Genomic DNA, 26,041 nt, shown 5'->3' with positions numbered 1-26,041 from the left:
CGCTCCTTCCAGCCTAAATTTCTCTGTGGTTATATTGGAACAACTGATGTTTAAATGATTAGATTCATTTGAGATTTCATATTAAAAGTTCCAGGACTGCAAGCATGATTGATCACACGTGTGATTGCAGATTAGGAAATTAGTTTAAATTCAATTTTGAACTCATGTTTTATACAGGCTTGGAAAGGACAATTCAACTACTCTGAAACAAAGGCAGATTTTTCTGTGCCTTAATACTATCTTTTGCTGACTTTGACATTTGTTTTGTAAGTTCAGATTGAAGATTCTAAGGTTCAGAATTTACCGCTTGCTTTGATTCCTTGTCCTTTTTGGACTGCCAGGGTCTAGGGAATTCATTAACTAGTTGTTTTGTGTCTTGCAACACTAGTTTATGTATCTTTTATGGTCAATGTGTTCAAGCAAACTAATCTACCATCATTGTTTCCTTTTATTAATTAGAATACTAATGATCTTATTTTTCCCCCTAATCTCCTGCGAAGGTATTTGTGAAGCAGTCTTGCACAGCAGTCTTAATAGAAGTGTTTGGGTTGGTAACACAAAACTGAAAATACTTGATTAAGCTGCTAGTTCTCTTCCAAGACTTACTGCTTACTTATTTAGCTTTTCTCTTGAGATTTAACTTCATCTGTGTAAATGAGATGACCTTATTATAGAAAAGAGTGAAATGAATTAATTTGTTTTTCTGTCAATTATTTCAGTGTTTTCTATACTGCAAAAATAGTACACACTGAGTACTTTGAAATATGTTGCTCACTAAGGTAATCAGATTTTAGGACTGGACAACCCATTGTTTCTGTCCTGACAAATACTGCTGCTCTATTTATTGCATTAGAGTTTTGTCAGTTTATTGCTGTTTTACTGACTTAATTAAAATATCTGCTACTTTTACAAAATTTTAACGAACTTGTAATCAAACAGCTTAACTGTCTGCACAGTCAAGCTGAACTTGTCATTAGAGTACCTCAGGATGGGAACTGTCTTCTAGATCTCTGATATGCTAGGGAGGAAAATTTGTTTCAGAATTGATGATTAACTTGCAATTTTTTGTGCTTATAGAAAATATGTTTGAATATTTTCCTAATTGCAAAATCAAGCACACAGTTCTGTAATACTAGGTTAAAATTGCTTGTGTATGTGTAACATATTCCTGTGTGTATTCTATGTATTAAGGTCAATGTCAGATGGAAAAAATATTTTCTGACTTCAGTCAGTGTGACAGTAGTGCATATATATACAGAAGGCAGGTTAAGGTGGTAACTTTAATTCTGTGATCTTATTTTGAGTCCTTGTTTTTGTGATTTGAATGGGCAATTTAAACATAATTTCAGTATACAACTTCCTGCTTTTTAAAACCATGTTTCTTAATCACTCTATTTAAACCTTATACATCCCAGAACAAGAATTCCAATATCTTAATGTCAGAACAAACTTCATTAACTGTTTGCAAATACCTGTTATTACAGAAGGAGAGATAGGTTAAAGGTGTTGCTGTTAATATACTGATCACTTTGGGTCCTGTGTATGGTCAAACATCTACACACACGCACACACACACTCTCTCTCTCTCTCTCTCTCTCTCTCTCTCTCTCTCTTAGTTTCTACATGCAAAGGCAGGAAACTTTCAGATCTTTATAGCTGCTGATCCTAAACAAAGCTTCACAGGGCAAGCACAGAATAAATCTGAAATCTAGGACTTTGATTTAACTTCAAAGATTTGCTGCAAATAATGTTGGGATTCACAGCTTCTATCGAATACTGCATGCATCTTTTCTAAAAGGACAAAATGTTATACAATGAAAATTATCGATCATTACCAGCTTCTTCTTTACTCATTTATAAACACATCAAATATTTAAAAATAACTAAATGAAAGAAAAATTGATTGTATATGTTCTTTTACATCATGCAAAGAGCTAAAAGCACTACTGGAATCCTGATAGCTTGCTACCTAGTTAATGCGCATCAGTTCCATCTTCCAAACTGGGAATGTTTAAAATAGGTGTAATGTTGCTTTATCAGAGAGAATTTTGGTCAAAAAGCATAAAAAGATTCAATCACTTAATCTAGCCAAGTGTTTCATTTCTTTCAGTGAACAAAATCAGATGTTAAAGAGAAAAAGAAAAGGGTTCAAAAACTTAACAAAAACAACACACCAAACCAAAACCCGAGCTGCACAGCTTTCTAATAATTGCGCTCTTCTTTTTACCTCCTCAGTTCAAGTCCAAATTTATCAAGCCCTGGAACTTCAAGATTCATCTTTCTCATTGGTGTTCAAGTTGCAGATTTTGGGTGGTGTTTGTATGGAAGTGGTCGTAATTGATGGGCAACTCTCTAACTGGGAATGATTGTAGTACCTTGCTAATGCTTCTCTTTCTTGTCTTTCCTGCTTTCTATAGGTATGTTTTGAATTTTGGATTTGTACTCACTACCTACATTGCTGAGCTCAGAGAGCCTTTCTTCAGAGAAATAAGTATGTCTGTCACTGCCACTTGTTTTCCCTCTGAGAAGGTAACAGGTGCCAGTACAGCCAGCTGGACATCTTCTGGGCATGATGCCACCCGCTAATGAAACATAAGCTCCTGAGACTGTGTTTTAAAGCATAAAAATATACCATTTTGCCTGAAGGCTTTTCCTTCTCTCCATCTCCATCCCCATCTCCCTGAAATCCTCTTGTTATTGTCTCCTGTCTTTGTTCTGTTGAAATAACTGTCCTGTGTGCTGACAGAGACCTAGCTGGGCATGCACAAAAAAGTTTTCTTCTTTCTCCTCCTCCAGGAGCACATTTTGCTGGTGTTGCAATAGTTGACATCAGCTCTTCTGTAGGCATGAGTGCTGGAAAGCTTCATTCAAGCAGAGGTCATTTGGGTGGACATTTAAGCTTTGAAGTCAGGAAGCAAATCAGTAGCAGTATGGTAGAATGGACTAAAGACAAGTAACATAAAGCTGAAGTCCATTAGGGAGAAGAAGGGGTGGGGCGGATTGCTTTAGGGGGAAAATGCATTTTGTAGGAACCAGTAGTTTCTAATCAGTACTTTATTTTTCTTAACTTATTTTTAAGCCAAGTTGAAATATTCAGTTGCTCCATAAGAATAAGCTTGGCTGCTTTCCTGTTGTATTCAGCCTTTGAGTTAAAAATCAGTTGAACTGTACCAGTCTAGAGCTTGCTGCCCTCCTTCCCACTTTTTCTTGAAAAATGGGAAAGGTGATAAGGAACTTCATGTTGATGAACCAGAAGAGTCTGGCACAGTGTGTGGAGAGTCCTGGCAAAAGTTTCTTACCACACTGACATGAGTTAACTTTGCTGCAGATAGGTGACAAACTAAAGTTTGTTGTTGTGAATGTACTGTGTCAGGATGATAAATTTCAAACATGTATACACAATACCAACTCAACCATGCTCTGTTGTTAACAAAGAAATCCATGTGAAGATTTTTGGGCAAAACTGATGCCCCAAAATACTGAAAAAAGATATATTCATATGTTTATTCAGCCCATAGAGGCAGAACATAAAACTTTTTTCAAATGTAAGTAAAGAATTCAACATGTTTTGTTATCATGTGGAGTAATGGAAAGGTGAAGTTGGGTCTTCAGTCTTAAGTTATTAGGGAGTCTTTCCTTTAACTGTTTTGCAGTTTGAATGTAATTCATTTTGAATAAAATAAATAGGAATATTCTAGAGTCAGGATATTGAAACTTGAAGAGTCCGTATTTAGCAGTCCAGGTAAGTCATACGTCAGAGTACCTAGGCTAAGCACTTGGTTCTCTTGAAACAGCTCCCCCTGCCACCCAACCCCTTCCCCCAAAGAAACAAAAAAACCTACACAGCTACTCTCCCCATGCATACTTTAATGGCTATGATTTGACAGTCAAGACATTACTTGTAAAATATTCATAAAGTATTGCTTTTTTTTTTCTTTTAAGGAAAAAGCACTGCAGTGAAATAGAATTGCATTAGTAGCTCTTATGTGGAATTGTTTATGGCAGGAGAAACAATTAAGTCATCTGCATGACAGTTCTTTTGTTGTACTATGGACCATGCAGTAATCAGTGCTTTCAGACACTCTTTGACATTTGGTCCCTGGTGAGCTTGATCTGACTCTAATAGAAACAGATTTTTTTTTTCCTCTGCTTCTCCTTCTGATGCTGTAGGAATACCTGTGCTTGGGTGCCTTAATCATGCTTTTAGTCTTGAGTTTGGGTTTTAGCATAACTAACTGTATTTCCACTATTTGTAAGGCTTAGTTCTGGAGGATGAATGAAATCTGTAAGCTAAAAACCTTGTACTTGCACCCATGAGTCTGATATTTTGTCTCTTCCTAGTTTAAAAAGTCTTGTAAACTACTTTGTATAGACAAACATTCTACCAGGAACTCAGTTCCTGATACAGGTAAGAAAAATGAGGTTGTAGCATCAATGCACGTACCTTTAAGGGCTTTAACACAGGATCTTTTAGCTGTGGTGCCTTATTCAGTGAGAACGTGACATCCATATTTTCTGCTATTGCCAAGATAGGGTTTAGAGATGAGGAACCTTTAAAGAATGCAAAGATGTTTGTAAGGTAATTTACCCAGAAGAACTGGAATGTGTGCAGGATCTCTTAGACAACTAAATTAAATTAAATTGATTAAATTTAATCAATTTTCCTCAATTAAAATAGTACTGCCACTTTCTTTGACTATAAAACTGTTCCCTGTATCTGCCAATCATGTGTACAGATGACACGTTTGAGTTTTCCCTGATATGTCTTCCTCTTTCCTATCTGAGTATTTTCCATTGGTTGATCTTTTTTATGAATAACTTATCTATTTATACTTAGAGAAATCATGGACATCGGTCTTGAGAACAATTTCCCAATAGCTTTCACAGAGGTGGGGTGAGTGTTATAGAACAGATGGAGCCAGACTCTTCTCAGAGATGCATGGCAAAAGGATAAGATGCAAAAATCACAAGTTGCAATATAGGAAATTCCGGCTAGATATGAGGAAAAACATTTCTCATGGTGAATGTGGTTATGTACTGGAGCTGCCTGCCCAGAGAGTCCGCAGAATCTGCATCCCTGGAGATGTGCAGAACCGGAGTGGACAAGGCCCTGAGCACTGCAGGAACTCAGAAGCTGACCTTGCTTTGAATAAGAGTCTGGATTAGATGACCTCTGCAGATCCCATCCATCCTACATTTTTGTATGATTTTGTGCATGAGCAATGCACAAATGGTGTGTACTTGCACAGTATGCTGGATGCTTCCAAGAATTTTTGGACTGATTTATTTGGACATATGTATACCAACTGTATGGTGTATTCAGACATGGACAGGAAAACAGATGTGTCTCTAAAGCGTGGGATATACTAAGCCTTGGCAACATTGCCCCAAAATAAGCAATTGTTAGGAAAATCCTAGAAAGTAGTATGTTTAAGTACACCAGCTAGGGAGTGATGAGGCAAGCTCATTTTGTGACATGATTTAGAACCGTGAATTGGTTGAACGTGCTTGTCAAAGCAGACAAGAAGCAGGACGGTAACGAGGCCTGCATGCCTGAGCACTGTAACATATGGTCTCCCGTCTTGGCTGAAGCTACCGAGGATACCACTGGTAGTGTAAATGATGTGGGAAATAAAACCCTGTATCATAGGAAATACTCATAGAAAAACTCTGCTGACTGTGTTGACTTTTGATGATGTCAGAATACCCACTGTGGTTAATCTGTATCTGTTTTATAGTGTATTAATCATAGTTAAATACAGTTATTATCATTTAGCCTAATTACTAAAAATTTCTCTGAAATACAGCATATTTGCTTCAATTAATGTTAACCATATGGAAAACTTAACATGATTTTTTTTGGTTCTTTTAAAAAAATATCCTTAACAAAATAAGGACTTGAGCAAAAACTATACCTCCGGAACAGCTGAGTTAGATCATTAGTGGGTTTATTTGTGATTCTTAGAAAGCTACCTGCAGTTTTAAAGTAACCATTTAAACATAACCTTTGGACACTGTATTTATAGAGGAAGAGGTTGAATTATTGCTTCATACACTAAATGTAGCTCAGCCTCTTTGTCAAGACCATTATAGTAAGCTCTTGAAGGCTTAAATTTCTGCTTTTGGTAGCTTAACATGTTGGAGCCAAAGCTTATTCCACTCTTCGGCTTAACCAGAAGCTTTAGCTGTTGGTAGTCAACTAGCTGATTGTGATATGTCTGTGTTTGCTTGTTTGCAGTCATCTTCGCCCTCTGCTCTTTTAACTAGGCGGAAAACAATTAACAGTAATTTCGTTCTTTTTTTCTTTGTTTAGGAAAACTTTGCTCTTTGTGGGAGAGAAAGAAAGAGCAAGTTTCAGAAGATTAAGGCAATGCATATGAAAAACCCTTTTCAGTTTGTTATATGCATATTGCGAAATTTGTGTTCGAATGTTATTAACTTCTCCCTTGTGGTAAGATATTTTAGTATAACTGATTTTTAAAAAAGGAGTATCCTAGAAGACATTACTACCATTAGACAATTTGTCAGCTCCACAGATCAAAAAACAAACAAACAACCCACAGAACCCTAAACTTCACAAATTTCAGATTTTCCATTCTCCAGGGTTTTTGAAGTTTTTAAGTAGCTGAAAAGCAAAGATCTAATTTTTACTTTAAACATTTTTTTCCTGGTATGAGCAGCGGTACCTTTGTGTCTTTGAAGAGGTATATGTTGCATAGTTTCTTACCTGCCTTTCTGGATTACTTAGATTCATAATTTTTTGTATATATTAGGATGGCAGCATTTTAAGGGAGTGAAGTGGCTCTTGAAACCGTAGCTTGTAATATGTGCATTAAAAGCACCACTCTGCAAATACTTGTCAGCATAGAAGTAAAGGTAAATTGAGAATAGTTCACTGATTCCATTTCTACACTTCATAAATTTGGGAGTTAATTTCAGCAGGCCTAAGTGGTAGTGTTCCCAGTAGATGCTTTACTGAATGTTCAGGAAAAACTCAAATAAGTAGGAAAGAGCACCTCCACTCATTTCTCTGCAGCCCCCATTCCTCTGAGGACTAGTTTTTGAGGGCTGTGCCCATTTAGAGTTTTTCTTCTAGCTTTTTACTCCTTCTTTTCTCCTTTTTGCTTTTGTCTGTGAAAATCTAGCATGGAGCATTGCCCCTGCATGCTTGGGTTGCATCGAGCTTTGTCCTTGCCTTGCAGCTGGCCTATTTCAGTGCCGGAAACTCTGGTGGACCTGATACTTCAGACCTTTTTTTCTGCTTGTCCATAAATGAATGAATTTCATCTATATAAGTCCTTTTCCCCCTCTGTTTCTTAACATTATAAAATAATTTTTTCCTTTGTAAGCAGAAACTTTCAGGGTGTCAGTAGGGTCTAATGGATTTGATCAAGAACAAAAGCTGGTTTATAGCTTAGACTCCATCCTCTCCTTCATACCCTCAAACCAAGATTTAAAACCAATTGTTTCAAAGTTGTTTGTGTACATAAAAACAAGTGATCTTTAAACAGTTACCAAATTGTGTTTGTAATATTATGTTTCTAGACTGTATTCGCTCACCTGCTGTGTTCTAAACAAATGGTCATTGAATTTAATATTTCCTACAACTAGATTTCCTACGACTTTGTTAGGGTACTTTCTAGACTATTTTCCATTAACTAGCTCGTAATCAGAATTGTAAGACTTCTGCAATATTTATTTGATCTTGATCTGACTCATTTCTTTTCCTCTGCACTTAGTTTAATAAATGAACATATCCCAAAATACTGTGTCAATCCAGTTCCCTTTCAAACCTTAATGAGCAATCTATGACAAGCTAATTAGGGATATTCATAACAGTACTAGATTTGATTCTTAGTAATATATTTATCTGAAAAAGTTATTAAATGCTGTACCATCCTTTGAACAAAGAGGAAATTAGCATGTGTGAGTTAGAATTTGGAGATGGCAAAAATGGAATTCATCTGTTGCTATATAATGTCATTCTGGGGAGAGAAAAACTGATGCTGGCTTAAGTGATTTAATCTTTAACAAACATTGGAAAAGAGGGAATGAACATGATGTTAATTGTTGGCTGGTCCCTGGGTTGACTTGCTTGTCAGGAGAATATTGTTGCTATACCACAATTTCCACACTTAGGATACCGTATCAAGTGAGAGTTTTTTCTGTTTGGATGCTTAGGCACGTGACAACCTCCTGTGCACTGTTCAAGCCCTGACGCCCTCCCTTGGATCTTGCACTGTCTGTTCCTGCTTCACCTGGCTCTTGCCCTATGCTGTTGCCTTTTCCTGCCTATCTCCTGTTGAGTTTTAGCAAACCAGAATGTGCCCCCTGGAATTACTGTAGTATAAATTAATATTAAAAGGGTCTCAAGTTGTCTGTCATTCTTCTCTTTCCTGTCACATTCTCACATTTGTACTACGCTTTCGCTTCCTAGTAGGGAAGTGCCATAACAAAGGAATACTGAGGTTTCACAGAAATGAGCTGTTCTGCCAAAGACTCGTGAATCATACCGAGTATAGAAAATAACAACCTTTTGAAAAATTAATCATAGGTAAATCTTTAGATTCATGTATTTTTCTAATGAAAATACTTACATTCATTTAATGTGACATTTTGCCTAACCTAATTATTTGGATTGTCACATTGGAAAATGTCTTGAGGCCTCTATTCTTTGTTTTTTTGATGTGTAGGCTGTAAAAAAGAGGAGGGAAATAAAATGTACTTCCTCTATGCTGTTCAGTGTAAGAATGAAGACATGTTGGAGGTAACATTACCTGCAGATCTTTTTTGTTCTGTCATGAATTGCAAAAATGTCTTTACCAGGGAATGGTTTTTTTACTCCTTTAACTGCCTGTGTTTATTGTTGAATTGGGTATCTATGTATGGAGTAAACAAATCTGTAGTATTATACCATACAACCTTGTTGTTTGTTGTGATTCATCTAGTTTACTCATTGAAGAGAGCAAGTTACCAATACATCCAGCATGGTACAAAGTCATGTTTCAGTTGGCAGACAGTCAGTTTTTGTTTTTGATATTCTGTCCTGTTTAGTATTCAGTGCATGGAAGAGAACGTGATGTAAGGGAATTGGTTTGCTGTTTTACGGACTGACTCAGCCATTTAACTCTGTTCCCTCAAGGCATCAAAGACCGCAATAAAGGAAATACATTTTGCCAATAACTTTCTATGGAAATAAGTGCAGCTTAATAACTTTCTTAAATTAATGCTAACATTATTGCACAGTGGAGAACACCTTAATTAAACTTTTCTCTCTCTTTTTTTTTCCTTCCCCCAGTAAGTCTGTATTACTGATACTGAAATCTTATGTAAATCTGAATTATAATCAGAGATGAGATATTTTTTTTCCCCCTCAGTTGAAACCCCAGTTGAAAGGTGATTTCTTTCAGATAATATTTCTTTTGGGAAAGCAGAATTTTGCTGTGTTAACCTTATTTCTGCTTGTTTTTAAGTAGAATAAGTGACAAAGTCAAGAAATTCTCCAGACCTTTATTTTCCAGTCTTTTTTTTCCCCACAGAATTAAATTTCTCTCACCCCTTATATTGTGCGTTGCTATGTATTTGATGATCCTTATCACTTGCACAAGAGGGGCATATGGGAAAAGAGTTTATGGAATACAACCGTAAAGTTTTTTAGGAAAGCATTGTTTTGAAAACCTAATAAAATATCCTCATGCATGAATATTAGAGACCTAAACCCCAAACTTTCTCTATTAACAGATTTGGAAAAAATGAATCTATGTGAAACTGAGGATATGTCTGAATTCTTTCTCACAACTCTCTACCTTTTATTCATGGTGAAAGAAAGAAACAGGTATTTGTGATGGTGAACAATCTTATCTTGGGAAGACAGTGGTACAGTGCTCAGTGGGTAGAATTATATAAGCAGGTTGCGTTGAATGTAGGAAAAGCTGGATCACAGAGGTTATTTAGGAGGATGCAAAAATTCTGCATGGAAGAATGCAGAGATGAGCTGAAGGAAGGGTTTAGACTTCTAGGTTGAGAAGTATGGTGTCCATGACTGATGAAGGAAGAAAGGGATCTTGAGCATGGACAACTTTAAGGGCGTCAATGGAGGGCTGTGCTGACCTCAAGTTGACAGATGGGCACCATGGGAGAGATACCAGAATGACAGTGTAACACCTCTTGTTTTTTCTAAGTGAAATCTGAAGTGGGGGAAGGAGGAAAGAGAACTGTGGATCATCTCTTACATGAGCCTTTTGAACAAGATCTACTTGTGCATTTTAGCTGAGATGGATCCAAAGGTGAAACCTTCTGCATCCCCCCCGAAACATCTGTGAGGAGGAGTCTTCAAGTGAAATACTGAAAGAATAATGGAAAAAAAGAAGAATAATGACAAAATCGATTTATGAAAGCAGAAAGACTAAAATTTCAAAAGCAGTGCAAAAATGGGGAAGATGAGGATACAGCATGGGCTGTATTTGAAAAGAAATCATCGAAGATACTATGAAAGCTCCTTTATACCATCCAATAATAGCTTGCATAGCTTATGTAGGCTAGAAGTGGAGATGTACAGGGAGAGGTTGTAAATGGTGAATTTACTGATCCTGTTTACGGAGTAGTGCAGATTAAAGGTACTTTTGGATTCATCTGTGTTGGGGCGGTGTTGTTTTTTGGGATGTGTGGGGGTCTTTTTGTTGAGAACATGCCTGATGTAAGGAGAAGTGAGACAGGGAACTGGGGACTCTAATCACCAAAGCAGGTGGGGGGGATAAAAAAAGAGAATCCATATTGGATTACTTTATACAACTTTTTCACGTGGGAAGGGAGAATAAATAGTCAGGAATGAATTTCATAGATGATAGTTGGTAGGTTCTACAGTAGCAAAGGGGCGGGACTTTATTTCAAATGATTAAAAAGAGGAAAATATTTAACTATGAAAATGGGAAACAATCCAAAATCTTCATTAGAAGAAAAAAAGCCAACAACAAGTGTTTTGTTTTTAATGTGAGAAGCTGCTGCTTCCCTTCAAAAAGGCAAAGAAACAAGGATGGGTTGGGGAAAAGTTGCTCGTATGGAGAAGTAAACTCTGAAAAGTTTGAGTGATGTGAACGAGTACCAAGCAGATGAAATAGCATAGCAAAAGGCAGCAAGTAGAAATAGGATAAAACAGCAGTAAAAAAAAGAGAAAGTTCTGATTCAATGTCAGGAAAATACTGACAGTAAGATGTTAGCTACATTGTAATTTCCCAATTTGACGATCGTGAAGATCCAATTGCTTGGAACCACTAAAACACGATTGACGGCCATTTATTTGTGATTGTTCTATTGAATTTGTAGGAGAATCTTTGAGTACTTTTTTTTTTTTTTTTAAGAGAATTTTAATCAAGTGTTTTCCTGTGGCTCTAAGAGTTATATAAGGATTGTCCAGGGAAATACAGCTTTGGATAGAATTAGCATAGCAGTCTCTTGGACCTCTGTTAAGAAATGCGTGAAGCCCGAGAGATCCATTTAGAATGTGAAAAGTGAACATTTAGAGATTTACATATACTCTATTTTCATTCCACATTTTTAGTGTTATAGCTTACAGTTCTGAAGACACAGACTCATTTTTCCAGAAAGATGACTGAATTTACACTAATTAATGAATCTATTTTACCTGTTAATAAAAAATACTCTAGAGGATGTCAGCAGACATCTGAGAGTACTGTGTGCAAACTTTTCACAGACTAAAATAAGGTTTCTACAAAAGAGGAAACCGTAGTCATGTAATTAGTATAACCTGAATGAGACTGACTGTGGAATGCTCAATCTGCGTTTCAAATGTGTTGATGAGTATGACTAATTGTAAAAATTTGCATCCTACATTTGTATATTTTAGTATAGAAAGGATGGATTGAGTCCAGTGTATGTACACCTGACAAAACATGTGTTTGATTGTAATATGCTCTCAAATAATACTGCTATCTTTGCTTCTCCTTTGGAAGGATCTTTTGTTCAGTTCAAGAATTAGAAACTAATTGAAGTACTGCTTAAGACTGCAGTCAGATTTCATTATAAAATCTGTATTGCTCAGCCAGTAGTTTCAACTGTGTAAATTAAGCCCTGAGAATTTCCTGCAGATTGACCAGAAGGACTGTGATGTCCTAGTCTGACTTCTTAATTATGTGCATTTAAAAAATACATCCTGTTGTTCCTTTTTAAAAACCTTTCTTTCAACTAGAACATTTGGTTCAGGAAGATGTTTGATTGTACTTAAAAGTCCTGAAGTCTACTACAAATTTTGTTAAGTAATATGCAAAATAGTTTTGGTTTTTTTTTCCCCCTAGGGCATAAGCAGAACAAGATTTTTGGGGAAAAGTAATACCTTCTATTAGACCAGTCTGTATGATTTGGGGTCAGAGCCAGGTTTTAGGCATGTGAGATATTCAAGTTTGAAAAAGGAACATAACACTTCAGAGTTAACTGCTAGCTGGGAATAATTGTTCTTGATTGTTACAGTAGTCAATTAGACTGTGTTAGAGAAAAGATAGTTATGGAGATTGGAGATGGGTATTAGCAGGGGGAAGATGATAAAGCTCTTATCTACTTATTGAACATTTCTCTGGTAGAATTATAATGCATCACAAAACTAAACTTTTTCATGAGATTCATGAGTTTTAGAATCCTGTAGGCTTGTGAGAATTAGTTCCCAGAGACAGCTCTGAGAAATAGGACTGGGAGGTCAGAGATGGAGCACGTGCTTTCATGAGAAGTGTCCTCTTTGCTGTTAAGGGAATGTTTGTACGAGTTAGGTGCCTTGTGCAGTAGATGCTTAGTTCTATCCCTGTAGTTTTTATGAGATCGTCTGCAGTGCTGGTTCAAAATTATATTATGTTCTGATAAATACATGTATTCAGGGATTTGGATGGGTCTGTCACGGAGGATGTTTCTTGTGATGATTATGTAGATGTTTGTATTTATTGTTCAGATGGTGTCTAGCTCTTGTTTGTGGTGAGTGGGCTCCTTAGGTTGGTCTGAAAGTTGGTTTTAAGAGTCTAGGGGAGGGTTGCAATGTAGAAACTTCTCCCACTGCAGTTTTTCCATGTGAAGTCCAAGGTAGGAGACTGTGACAAATATAAGTGTACAATATATGATGAAGTGATACTGGGATGGCTCGTTCAAAATGGCTGTCTCTTTCTCAGCGGTGGTGTCCTTGCTGGATAAAGCTGAAGGTAATTTGGATTTGCACAGTACTTGCACAGGTAGAGTAAGCATCCTAGTTCTACCATAATATAGCTAAATTGGGCTGTGTATGGTCATGTGTAAAGTATGTGTGTCCATATGATGTGAAGAAACAACTTCTAATGACCTGATAGGCTTGGATTTACTTCTGTTTCTTCAGGTTCTTCATTTATTAATTGGATTGGAAAAACAGTCCATCTACCAATGACACTTTTTCTAATGGTGACCATAATCCAGTGCCTAGGATGAGAGTGAAAATGGGGCAAGTGTATATGATAAATCCTCTAATTATATTCATCTCAGCAACTTCGTCTGCCAGATGTGGTTTCTTTGCATTTATTATGCAGCATTTCTATGTATATAATTTGCAGTAGATTTCTCTTCCATAAAATTGTCCAGTCTCCCGAGCAAATTTTTTGTACCTACAGTGTACTTTGGCAAGGTGTTTATGGATGTCTGTTATCTGTTAATCTTGTTATATTTTCTTTGACATTAGTGTTATTTAGAGTTGAAGAAATGAAGAAATTAATGAGATACAGTTTTGAAGCTTGAAATTATTGCCCTTAACCTGAAGGGTGATTCAGTGGTGTGGACCATCTGCTTCTATTTATTTCTCATGAAGCTAGAAAGCTGTGGTTGAAAACACTTGTTTGTGCTGCAATTTATTTATTGTCTATTTATCTTTCTAATCTTCATAAAGAAGTGATACTTTCTTGTTTTTGTTGGGATGGTGACCTGGGGAGAGTGTAGAAAGATTGACCAAATGTAGTCTATCCTGATGTACAAGAAAATGATCAAGTGTAGAAGGAGGCCTGTATAACTGAATGAGAACTTCTAATGTAAAAATGGAGAATATGGAAGATGAAAGTGGGAACAGGTGACAAAGGACAAATGTAGAAGCATCACCTGGAGAGACAGGAATGGAATTAGGAGGGCTGAAGATACATCAGCAGCAAAAGAAGATATGGGTCTGCTCCAGAATGGAGTGGGTGACTTGCTGCCAGGAAAGGCTGAGATACTCCATGCCTTCTTTGGGTTGATCTTTACTGGCAAGGTCTACTCTCAGGCTTCCTCAGTTTTTGTGCTTAACAGAAAATATCGGAGGAGAGAGGTCCTACCCAAGGTAGAAGATCAAGTTAGGGAGTACTTAAGTAAGCTGGACGTTGGTCGTAGGGCCAAACAAGGTTCATCCAAGGGTGTGCCCTATCATCTTTGAAAGGTGATGCAGGGAGGTCCTTGGTGACTGGAGAAATATTATGCCATCTTCAACATAAGCAAGAAACCTTCAGCAAGAAGAAAGGAAGGTCTCGAACTAGAGGCTTTACTTTGTTCCCTGGGAATATTATGGAACAAGTTCTCATGGAAACCATTTTCAAGCACAAAGGACATACAGATGATGAGGAACAGCCAGCTTTGACTTCCAAGGGCAAATCATGCTTTTGACCAATCCAGTTGCCTTCTCTGATGAAAAGTCTGCCTCTGTGAATGACAGCAGAGCAGTAGATGCCATTTACCTTGACTTTAGCAAGGTTTTTGACACGATCTCTCTTAATATCCATCTAGCCAAATTGAGAAGTGGACTGGATCAGTCAGTTACAAGGTGGTGAAAAACTCTGGACCATTAGGCAGAAATGTTCGTTATTTTGCAGTCTTAACTAGCAGCTGGTTAAAAGTATGTTCCTCAGGGATTGATGCTGAAGCTGATGGTGTTGAATTTCATCAATGACCTTGAAAATAAAACTGGATGCAGCCTCAACAAATTCTCAGATTATGACAATTGAGAGGACCATATGCAACGCAGAATGGCAGGGCTGCTCTTCAGGGGACTCTTGACTTCCTGGACAAGTGGGCCAACAAGAACCTCCTGAAGTTCAATACGGACAAATACAAAGCCTCACACCTGGGACAGACCACCTTGCATCTTTACAGATGAGGGACTGACTGGCTTGAGGGCCTGCAGCAAAGGCCCGGGGGTCCAGGTGGACAGCAAGTGGAATGTGAGCTGCAGGAATGAAGGCTAGCCACATACTCAGCTGCAGCAGAGAGCAGCTGGAAGGTCAAGGGAGGTGCTTTTATTTTCTTTTCTACTTTGCACTGGTGAGGCCACATTTGGAATACTGTGTCCATTTTTGGGTCTCCAGTACAACAGCATCAACAAACTCAAAAAAGTCCACAAGGAGATGAAACACATGATGCATAAGGGGAGGTGGAGAGATCTGAGTTTCTTTAGCCTGGAGAAGGTTAAGGGGGAGGCCTTAGTGCAGTCTTCTAGTCCTTAAGGTGGCAGGACTATATGGAAGATGGAGCTGGACTCTTTTCAGAGGTGCACAAGGAAAGGGCAGAAGGTAGCGATCACAAGCTGCAACAAGGGAAATTCTCTCTAGATATTAGGAAAAAAACTTTGGAATGAGCACTGGAGCAGCTTGCTAGAGAGTCTGCAGTATCTCCATCCTTGGGGATAAGCGAAGCTGGGCTGCACAAGGCCCTGCACAGCATGACTTCAGAGCAACATAACTTCAGAGCTGGGCTTGCTTTGAGATGCTGGACTAGATGACTTCCAGCAGTTCCATCAATCCTACTTTTCTCTATGATTTCTAGCCCTTGCAGAGACACGATTCTGCTTATTAATAAAACTGCAGATAAAATTTTGTGGAAAAGAGTCTATAAAATTACACTGAATTTGTTGAAATAATTTTTAAACATTGTCGGGATAAACCAGTAATCCAGAATAAAGTAGATGCTTTGTTCTGGATTTTATTCTGGGTGGGTTTTTTTTGTTATTCTTTCTTAGTCCTGAAATACGTAGCCACAGAGTGTGATGAGCAGGTAACTTAGAGTTTGTATTTGCTTAGTACCAAACAGGAGTTACAGTGGCTTAGTTCTGCTAGCATTTCTGTCACTGAGAACAGTAATTTGTGTTTCTTTTTAAATTTGTTTTTTGAAGAAGGTAAAAACTTGAGATATCTGTGAAACCTCCATGCCTTTTTGTTGGAACTGATTACAGCTGGAAAATACATGCAGAAGTTACTTGTGTGGGGAAGAAGCTGATGTTTGCACAGACAAGGAAGGGTTGTGTGATCACAGCATCTCCCTAGAAAGTGGGAAAAAATGGAACATTTATGTCAGTCTCAGAAAGATAAGAGTAGGTTGCAGGAATGTGTTTTTTTCCTGATGTTTCTGTTAGTTCAAACAGCTCTGCTGTAGTCTCCACAGATGCAGTTTGAGATCCTTGCTGCAGATACAGCAAAGTATCCTAGTACAAGGTTGTTTGCAGACAAAGCTCTTCAGTGCAACACTTTTAAGGTGCTGTTTCTGGCAGCTTAATTTGTATGTGGAGAAGTTTTGCAAAATGAGACGTCTAGCTATCTTTGGACAAATAGTTTTTCTGACAAATGGTTTGGGGGGGTGCACAGTTGACATGTCAGGATATAAGAAATGATGTGGATGCAGAGGAGGAGCTGTGCTGTAGAAAGGAATGAGTGATGCAAATCCATTCAGTGCAGTGCTGTTTAGACCAGTGACATACACTGTGAGTCAGAGCTGTAGATCTTGGAAATGATTTCAACAGTTTCCTCTAAAATTTTGTTCAGTTTTAATTTCTGGAAAGGCACTGGTAGTTGAGGTTCCCAGCTTGGGGAAAGGTCACTGTGTGCATCTCTTCCAGGCATGATTTTCATGGTAACATGCACGATCCATCATCAGAGTTTTCTGTGGAAGCTCCACTTGTATAACTTTCAGAAATGATGGTCTCCTTGTGGTTTTGATAACATATAACAACTAAAGTACCAGTACCTGAACGGGAGATGGCATGAGGGACAATGAAGCATACATGGCCTAACTGTGTCATGTGCATGCAGCAACTGAAAGTGGAGAGGAGAGCAGTGAAGTTTGCTCACAGAAGGAATTAATGCAATAATATAAATCTAGTTGATGATTGTCAGCCAAATCCTATAATAAATCTTCGGAGCAGGTAAAAAGAGAAAAATGATTGCAGCTACATTGACAACATCATCTCTGAGGAGACAGCTTTTGTCTGGGTGTGATATTTTATTGCATTTAGGACAAACGCAGAGCAGATGCTTTCTTTCCTGGTGCAGCCCGGTCCTTAGAAGATTGAAAAAGAGTGAGTTTGTTTTGACAACAAATCAACAATTAATGTGAGAAACTCCTAAATAGTTATTTTTTTCCCTCCACTTCTTTCTATCTTTTCTTCTGTCCAACAATTGGGAAGTGTGATTTTTTTTTTTGATTATAAAGAATGATGTTAATGAGAAATTAGTTTGTTAAATATATTTAAATTGTTTTGTAAATCTAAGACTCAATTCTCTAAGGTGCTGCAGTATATCATATTCAACGTGTACACACAGTAGTCTTATTTGAGTGACAGCAAAAGAGAATACAAAAAAAAAAAGTTGGAATAACTTCAGCATTAAGAAAGTCAAAAACAGCTAAGATTGCTAAGTGACAGCAAAATATTTACCCATTATTTAAAAAATAGAAGTGGTTAAAGCAATGAATAGTAAAGGACAGCATACCTTGTGTGTCACCCACATAACATAATATATAGAACCATTATGTTACACTATGAAGATCTGCATAGTTCAGCACAATAATCACAACTATCATCCTTATTTTAGTAGTTAGATTCTCTAATACTATTTATTTAGTCTTATTCCTCAGAAGAAAATCTCTTGAGTATTTCACCAAAAATAAACATTCTCCATCTCTTCTCTGCTCTGAAAGACTGGTAGTATTCTTGTCTATGTAAGCAGATATTGGAAGAGCAGATAAGGTGATAGAGGAGAGCAGGGGGAAATGGAGTGATAATCACTGTTTATATCTGGCTATTTGCTCTGCAGGTTTATTCTCATTAATGATGCAAGATTAAGCTCATTAGCAGCTGGTTACATGGCATACATATTTTCCTTTGTTGGAAGAAGAGGATAATGATAGGTTCAGCCTAAGGCTCTGTGTGCTGCCCCGATTGCTGCGATGGAAGTGTGTGTGTCTCTTTCCAGAGCTCTGCCCTGTGGATAAAACCCTTTCTATCACTAGGGGTGGTGGTAGGAAGCTGGGAATTACAGCAGGGCTTGGCTGGGACGAAGCACAGTGGGTAAGGCTTGGGGGGCTCTCAAAGCTAAGCAATACAGTGAGAATTATTTCAAATTGTGTTGCGTAAGTTCAAGCTTCTAAGGCTCATTTGGAAATAAAAATAAAACATGCCCAGGTTGGTTGGGGAGCCCTGCAAAGCAGGTACAGGAAACAAGCAGTTGAGCCTGAGATCCTTTAACTAGCTAATGTAGTCAGAGGATTTGAGGAGGAAGGGCATTAGATCATCATTGATGCAGTTAGCTTTCAAGGCAGAGAGATTACATGTGAAACAAAATATTAAAAAAAAAGAGTAGTGTGTAAAGCCTGTACCTACTAAATGAAGATGCATGTGGACCTTCTGTTCTGCACTTGCTTGAGGACCACTTAAATGTGTAGGGCTTTTAGCATCTGCTTTAGTTGAATTGTTGCTAGATTTTTGGTAGTTGAATTTCCTATCATTGTGGAAGCAGTGTATTTATTGAGCAGCACTTTAAACAGATTTGCCCATTGTATCCTCCAGTTTTGGTTTTAGCTGAGGGTATGGACAGGTGGGACAAATTCTTCTTTAGCAAAATTCAACTGATGACATCAGGAAGGATGAATCAATCAACAGGATCATAACCAAGCATTAATTTTCACTCCTTTCTTTCTCCCCCCCCCCCCCTTCTCCTTGACAAAGGGTCTGGCAGGACAAGACACAAGAATGAAGTTTGAAGAATTGCAGGAGAAATTGGATGAAAAAGGAGTTATCTGTCCTTTCATTTCTGTTAATTCAACAGATGTAAATTTCTATTGCCTGGCAGAAATCAAAGGGAGAGATTGCTTTTTGAAGCAATGCTCATCACCTTATTTCTTTTTCTGCTCTTCTCTCAAAAAGTCTAAACAGTTTTGCCTGAAGTTATCCGAAAAACAGTTGCTGCTGTGGAAGACTTCAGGCAAAATGGCATAGTTCTGAAGCAACTAAAACTAAACCTGTTTAGGAAGTGTTAGGGGGCTTAAACAATAGTTGGTACTATAGTTCATGTACATTGCAGCTGAGAATTGGGGAATGGCTGTTTGGCTAGCTCCTTCCCACCCCTTATTTTTTGCAGACTGTATAAAAAGTATTTTATCTAGCTCTTTTTATAATTGCAGTCATCACCTTCTTTTAATTTCCTTGAATATCCAGATATGATAGGAGAAAGGCTTATTTTAATTTGGGAGTAGAGGATAAGCAATATTGTTGCTCGTGTTAAGGCAGGTCGCAGGTTTATTGTTGCTCACAGGAACCACGGTTGTGAGTTTGAAAGCGTGTAATAGGCAGTTGTTGTTTTTTGCTATATTTCTAAATTTGCCACAAGGTGGCAATGGTTCAGAATGTTATTCCTCTAGGTCCAGCTCTTTGGTTTTCCGTTTTTGCAGGGAATCAGATCAGGCACAGGCTGTGGTTGCATCCCGGTGTCTGTGGTCTCCGGGGCATTGGAGGGGGGAGAGGCTGGTGGCGACTGAGAGGACTTCTGTCTTTGCCGGCTGTTGTCAGCTGTTGCTGTTGCCTGCATGTGTTTGGGGCAGTACTGAGTTGCACTGTGTACGTGGCTGGTGACAAACAGATCAAAATGCCCTAAATCTAACATCTAATACTCTGAAGCAAGGGTTTTCTTTTCTTTGTTTTTTCTTCCACACCAAAGGGATAAGCAGTTTTACAAGCGCCTATATGCTTGTTTTTTCCTTAAAAGTGTTGGGGTTTATAATCTAATAAAGTAAAAACTGTGCCATTGGAACAACTTTCTAAACTGCCAGATCAGTTTAAAATGCAGCTTCTTATAAAAACAGAAGTAAAACCTTGCATGTAAAAGCAATTTGTTGAAATTGTTAAAAGGTATGAGTGAAACAGGAATACTTCTACATTTTCGTATCCAAGCTTTACTTTAGCGCATATTGTCAGCATGACTTTTAAGTAGCGCTGTGTTAGTGTTAAAAATATTGAAGAAGTAAAGCATCCACAACAATCTTTGACAAAAAAGTCTTTTATTGCTGTAAAAGGAAAATAGGACTAACTTTGAAGTGTTAAATGCAAGTGAGATTTTTTGTGTCTTTTAAATAATTAACTGCATGAAGATATTTTGATATCTTTGATTAGTGTGTAAGTTAGGAAAGCAAAATTTACTACTGCAACTCAAACAAAAGTTATTTATTCTTAAATAAATTAAACAGCTCTTCAAAAAGTTTATTCTGTCTTAAGCATGTGTTTTCATTCTTTGATAGTCTCCTAAGTTTAACAGATGTAAAGTAAGAAAAATGTTACCCTTTGCAGAAGAGGAAAGGACAGGAGAAGAGAATTTTTTACCTGTTACATGGCTGCAATAAAGAGAAAAAAATTTAAGGTGGTTAATCTTTTTTTCCCTTAAAGTTTCCTTTGCTTATTTTTCGCCTGCATTCTGCAGAATGACTAAACTGAAGTTCTGAACAGCTGGAATTTAGTTATCTTTTCTCCCATGAAACAGTAGTAGTTATTTGTGAAGTATCACACAGAGTTATGACAACAGATTCTATATCATTGAGAATGTGAAATCCAAATAAACATTACAAAACCAAAGCAGGTTGATGAAACGTGAGAGAACCAATGAAGCCTTACTGTGTGTTTCAGTTCATGATGTGAGTGCTGCTTACATTTCTGGGGACCTGTAGAAATACTAAAAAAAAATAAAAATAGTAAAAGTATCTTTTCAGAGCTTTTTCTACTAGTCTTAAAATGTGGGATGGGGTACTGACAATAAAGGTGTAAAGAAATAGGGCTTGTGAGAGGCAGGATGCAAAGGGCTGAAAGGTCTTGCACCAAGGAGAGGGTGCATGCACAGTGGACAGGTACTGGAGCAAAAGGATGCGCTTAAGCTCCTTTATGTAAACTGCTGCACAAAAGAATGTGGTCCAGATTTATCACCCCTAAATTTAAGCATTTCAGTTGGGATCCTGGTTACCCATGATCACCTTATCTCTTCCTTTGTTAACCAAGAGTGACAACTGAAATTAACTCAGATTTGAGTGGCTGAGTTGTTTAGAAGTGTCTGAGACTCAAGATGTCTTCTGCAGACACCTGTTTCTCTCCATTTACTATAATGGGATCCTAATGGAATTAGACCTTTCTTCTTGTCTGCATTTCTAAGCTACTAATTTTATATATTTTTAAGGTACTTGCCTTCAAATTGAAGAGTGGTAATGAATGCATTAAAAACAAACAACATAAAGGGTAAAACATGGGAGGGAGGGAGAATTTAGTGTTCTGTATTCTGATAAATATTAAAATGGAGGAATTGTATTCTGGAGTGGACCACTGTAAATTAATCTGTATTTTGGCAGTTAGCACAACTGCATCTCTGTGTATCACAGTGTTCAGGATCTGTGAAATATACTTCAAATCATCCATAGTATGAGGTGTAGCTTCTCGCATTTTTCATTGGAATTACTATTTTTTAGTTTTGTCAAAGAACTTTATTCCATTACGCATCCAGATATCACACTAAAACATGAGTAATTTAAGAAAGGTAATTCTCAAATGCCTTTCAATGCTCAGAATTACTACTTGAAGTAATGAATATATAAGCAGTACTTTAAAGGCATTTCAGTTTGTTTAAAGTACAATGGTTAGAAATGAGGAAGTCAGAATTAAATTTATATTTCTTTGCCTTATTCATGATGTTTTTGTTTGATATGTGGGTAATAGACAAGCAAAACACCTAAAGAATAAAGTCTGCAAGCATGAAAACACATTTTCCTAATTGCTTTGGCAGGAAGCCCGCATGTTGTAGTGATAGACCTGTGAATATTCTTTCGAATGAATTAGCTGCTCGTTTAGCAATGGGGCATTGTCTGCAGGAATGGAAGCTCTTTATAAAATCCCCTGCAAGAACAAGCATGTGCTTACATTTGAATAAAAGCCCAAAACATCTCTGGTGATTTGTGTTTTCTGATATCTCAACTCTTCCAATATCTTTAGAAAATGAGAGAAGAAATGTATCAGATAAAAAGAAATAGCTGTCTTGCATATTTGGGAATAAAGATTGAATTCTCTTAGAACGAGCTAACTTGTGAGGTTCTGTACAAGGAATGAATGTCTAAAGTGGGTGGATAGATACTACTTTTGGTATATGTGCAGACATGATACAAATACTTCTCTCATATTGGTTTTTAACTAGTAATGGTATGGACTGGCAAGCTTTCAGTGTGTGGCCGGCTGTTCTGAAGAGCTCACGTGGGAAATATTTCCATGTCTCAGCAACCTCAGTTGAAGTTTGCTTACCTCCAAAGCAGGCCTTTTCTTGTGTAGCGGTTTCTTGGGACCTGTTTTTCATTGCTAATCTTTTAGTTACAGTGAGGAACAGTATTATCATGTATTTTGATGAGCTTGTTTTGTTTTTGTTTTTTTTTCCTCTCTCAAAGGCATAGTTCTTTGGCTTTGCATTGCTACCTCCTACATTTTGCAACTTCTTAAAGGATTTCTTATATTTAATACTTAGATATCTATACTATTTTTTCCTGTGAAAATAGAACAAATGGTAAGGTTTGGGTTTTGCGTATAATTTGGAGACAGTTTTGTAGTAAAGTGCTATATGTTTCATAAAAGCAAGTGACTTGACGAACTTAGCAAACTTTATGAAGAATGAAAAAGCTCCCTCGATATGAAGGAAACAAAAGTTGTCCAAGGTAGCCACATTGGCAGCATAGCAGCAATTTTGTTAATCCTGTAACAGTGTTGTAGCTTAAATGAGTTCAGTGTCTACAGTAGTGACCTGAAAGTCTTAAGTCACTGTTCTTACTGGAGATGCCTAAAAGTAAGAAACAATTATGCTCTTGGGATAATGTTATTTGTTGCAGGTTATCCATTACAAATAAAACTTTTTGCCCTTTTAAAAAATGCTTTTGGTTTCTGGATATACATTTTTCTTTTTCTTTTTTTTAACTAAACAAAACATGGGAAAGTGAAAAATGCTTTTCAGTCGGTTATGTTTGAAATTTTTAATGTTAAATTTAAAGCTTAAAAATATTCACTGGGGTAAAGGCTGTGCATTAGTTATTAAGTTTGAGGGAAGCAAAACAACTATTCATGATTGTTGCTTTGTTGTATCAATATGTTGGTGGCCGTCTCCTCTGATATCCCATTCTAACTTCTCTTCATAGATTCCTAAATATTTAGAGACTTTATATGAACTGCTGGCAAAAAGTCTGTGTCTCATCACTGGAGACCTTTCTGGTTTTTCTTCTTCCCATAACATTAAACTTTGTAAATTGATAAAATAATTTGATTGCAAGGTTTAATTGTGTAACAGTCTCTATTTGGAGTCTGTTTTCAAAATTCTCTCAAGTTGGATACAAAATTCACTGAACTAAATTTGGAATCAGTCTTGGAGATGTGTGGCTGCTGTTCTCACAGATTGTTTTTGTCTCTATAGGTAGCGATACAACACTGGTGGGTAGGAGTCTCTTCTCTTTGTGGTGAGCGTATTTGTTAAAACTTGCCTGCAGTACTGCTTGAGCCGCTCAAAATTTTGGAGGCATCTTGGTTGTTTTTCAGCCATTTGAAGGCTGAAAAGATTTGAAATATTTGAAGGCTGGAGCTAAGAACTAAGTTTTGTTAGCTGGAGCTACTGCCACGGTGAGGGTCAGCCATCCAGTCCAGAGTATGTGTGGATACTTCTGAGGAGTATTTCACATGCAAACTTATCCCCACAGCCCCAGGGACAGAAGGGGAAGGGTCAAGGTTTGTTTAGATGCTTGGTGTGTTCGTGACTTGCTGCAGCAACCTGTCTCGCCCAGCTGGGACTCTGAAGAGCTGCGGCTCACCAGTGAGCCAGCCAGAGGGGAGCCCAGGCCCTTTTTCCCCAATTGGTACTTTCCAAATGAAAGTTCTAATGCTGAGTGTTCTCCCTTTGAGACTAACTGCGTTTATTATTGTTTTCTCCCCTCTCCTTCTCTCTTTCACCTGTAGCTCAATAAGCAGCAACTACAGATCCTGAAGGAACGTTTCCAGGCCTTTTTGAATGGGGAGACACAGATCGTAGCAGACGAGGCATTCTGCAATGCTGTGCGAAGTTATTATGAGGTGAGTTACTTGCTTTGTTTTCTGTACCGCTGATAGGATCCTTTTAATGCATGTATAAAGAAAGGAATTTTAAGTTTCAATGACTGTGAACTTCCAAATCTTCTAGAAACAGTGTGTGTCGTTGTGTTGTGTCCCCCCTCCTCGGTCTACGCAGCTTTGCAGTTTTGTAAGTTTACGTCCACTGCCTGGGCACAAGAGATAAACCTGCTTACCTCTTAACCTGCTCTTAACCTCTTAACCTACTAGAAGATATCCACTTGTTTGGGGGCGGGGGGAGACAAAACCAAACCCCTGGTGCTAAACATCTTTCTGGCAGAGTTTGATACAACTAGGCACTGCTATCTTTATCGCCATATGTCTACGTTACCTCTTTTAATCAGAGCTTCAGTTGTAAGTTACTATCTTGAGAAACGCATCTTCCGATTTTCATTTATTATAGTGCAGTATTGTTGGAGACAAACTGCTCGTTCCCTCCCCAAAGGAAAAACACTTTCAATGCAGTTGGGCCAAGCGGTGGCTTCCTGGCATCCTCTGTGATTGCCAGCACCAGTGCCAATTTTCAGATGTGCTTTTTAATTGCCTAAGGGATAGGTCCCGTCCCAAACTAAGATGATAGTTCACTGTCCTTTTCCTAACATCAGAAACACATGACTATATAAGAATATATTTTGTTTCATTAGCAAATGGTATTGTGAATTCATTTATCTAATGTAACTTCAAACTTGCTTAGTGAATCACGAGGGCTGTATATTAAACTTGTATTTCTTTTATTTCACTCTACCACATCATTTTTAAATTCTCTAGCTTTATTTTTAATGTTATTTGTCCTTATCCCTCTCAGCTATTCTCTGCTAGTAAATAAAAGTTTTATTCATGGAGGAAAAGATGTAACTTACATTGTTGTTGACTTTATATACTTTAAATTATGTTGCACACAAAAAAGAAGGGATAGGCGAGGGCAGAAGGGCTTCCTGTCATAGATCAGTCAGAGTTTCCCCAAATTCCCGGTCTGATTGGTGCTAAAGCAGAGAGAATGAAGGAAATCTCATAAAAATCCTTGGGAAAGCATGGGGAAGGATCTGACTTAGGTTGCAAGTTTGCAGATGAAACATGAGAATATGAACACTCCCAAAGTAGTGTGTGTGGGGAGGAGGGAAGAACAGTATAAGAGTCAAAAAGTAATCCTCTTTTTTTGTATAATTCTGGACTGATAAAGTTAAGACTAGTAGAAGGGATAGTTTGGAAGATTGCGCGACACAAAGCTGAGCTAGTTAGCTGCCCAGTAATAGTTTTTAGGGGGAAAATAGCTAGCAATGGAATGTTTCAGGGTACTAAACATAGGGTAGAATTGAAAAGTACATAGCATTTATTGTTCTTTCTTTAAACTAGGTGTCTAAGAAAGGCTATACTTGTTTTAAATGGGATTTGGGTATGAGGAGGTATTATTAAACCTCATAAAGAAGGAAGCGATAAAGGAGAGTTAGGATCCAGAAGCATCTGTTAAATGTGGCTGAACAAACTTAAAAGCACCAACTGATGTACCAGAAGTAACCTCTTGTTTGGAAAAGATAAGGTGGTTAAAAAAAGTGATTTTAAAATAAATGCCTAAACATGTTACTTTCCAGGTAAGATTAACTTTGTGTCTCTTGTTAATGAAACTATCTGGAG

General features: G+C 37.6%; 1 protein-coding gene across 1 annotated transcript in view; it reads left to right on the top strand.

Annotated features, from left to right (window-relative positions):
- CADPS2 (calcium dependent secretion activator 2) overlaps positions 1–26,041 on the top strand; it is a 337,763-nt gene that overhangs the window by 37,748 nt on the left and 273,974 nt on the right. Inside the window, exon 2 of the mRNA XM_067289963.1 lies at positions 24,260–24,373. Coding sequence (XP_067146064.1) covers positions 24,260–24,373 — 114 coding nt within the window. The remainder of the gene's footprint in view (positions 1–24,259; positions 24,374–26,041) is intronic.

This window comes from Apteryx mantelli, chromosome 1 (assembly GCF_036417845.1).
Source record: "Apteryx mantelli isolate bAptMan1 chromosome 1, bAptMan1.hap1, whole genome shotgun sequence".
NCBI lineage: Eukaryota > Metazoa > Chordata > Aves > Apterygiformes > Apterygidae > Apteryx > Apteryx mantelli.
The sequence above is the reverse complement of the archived record's forward strand: the minus strand, read 5'-3'. Positions and strand labels throughout refer to the sequence as shown.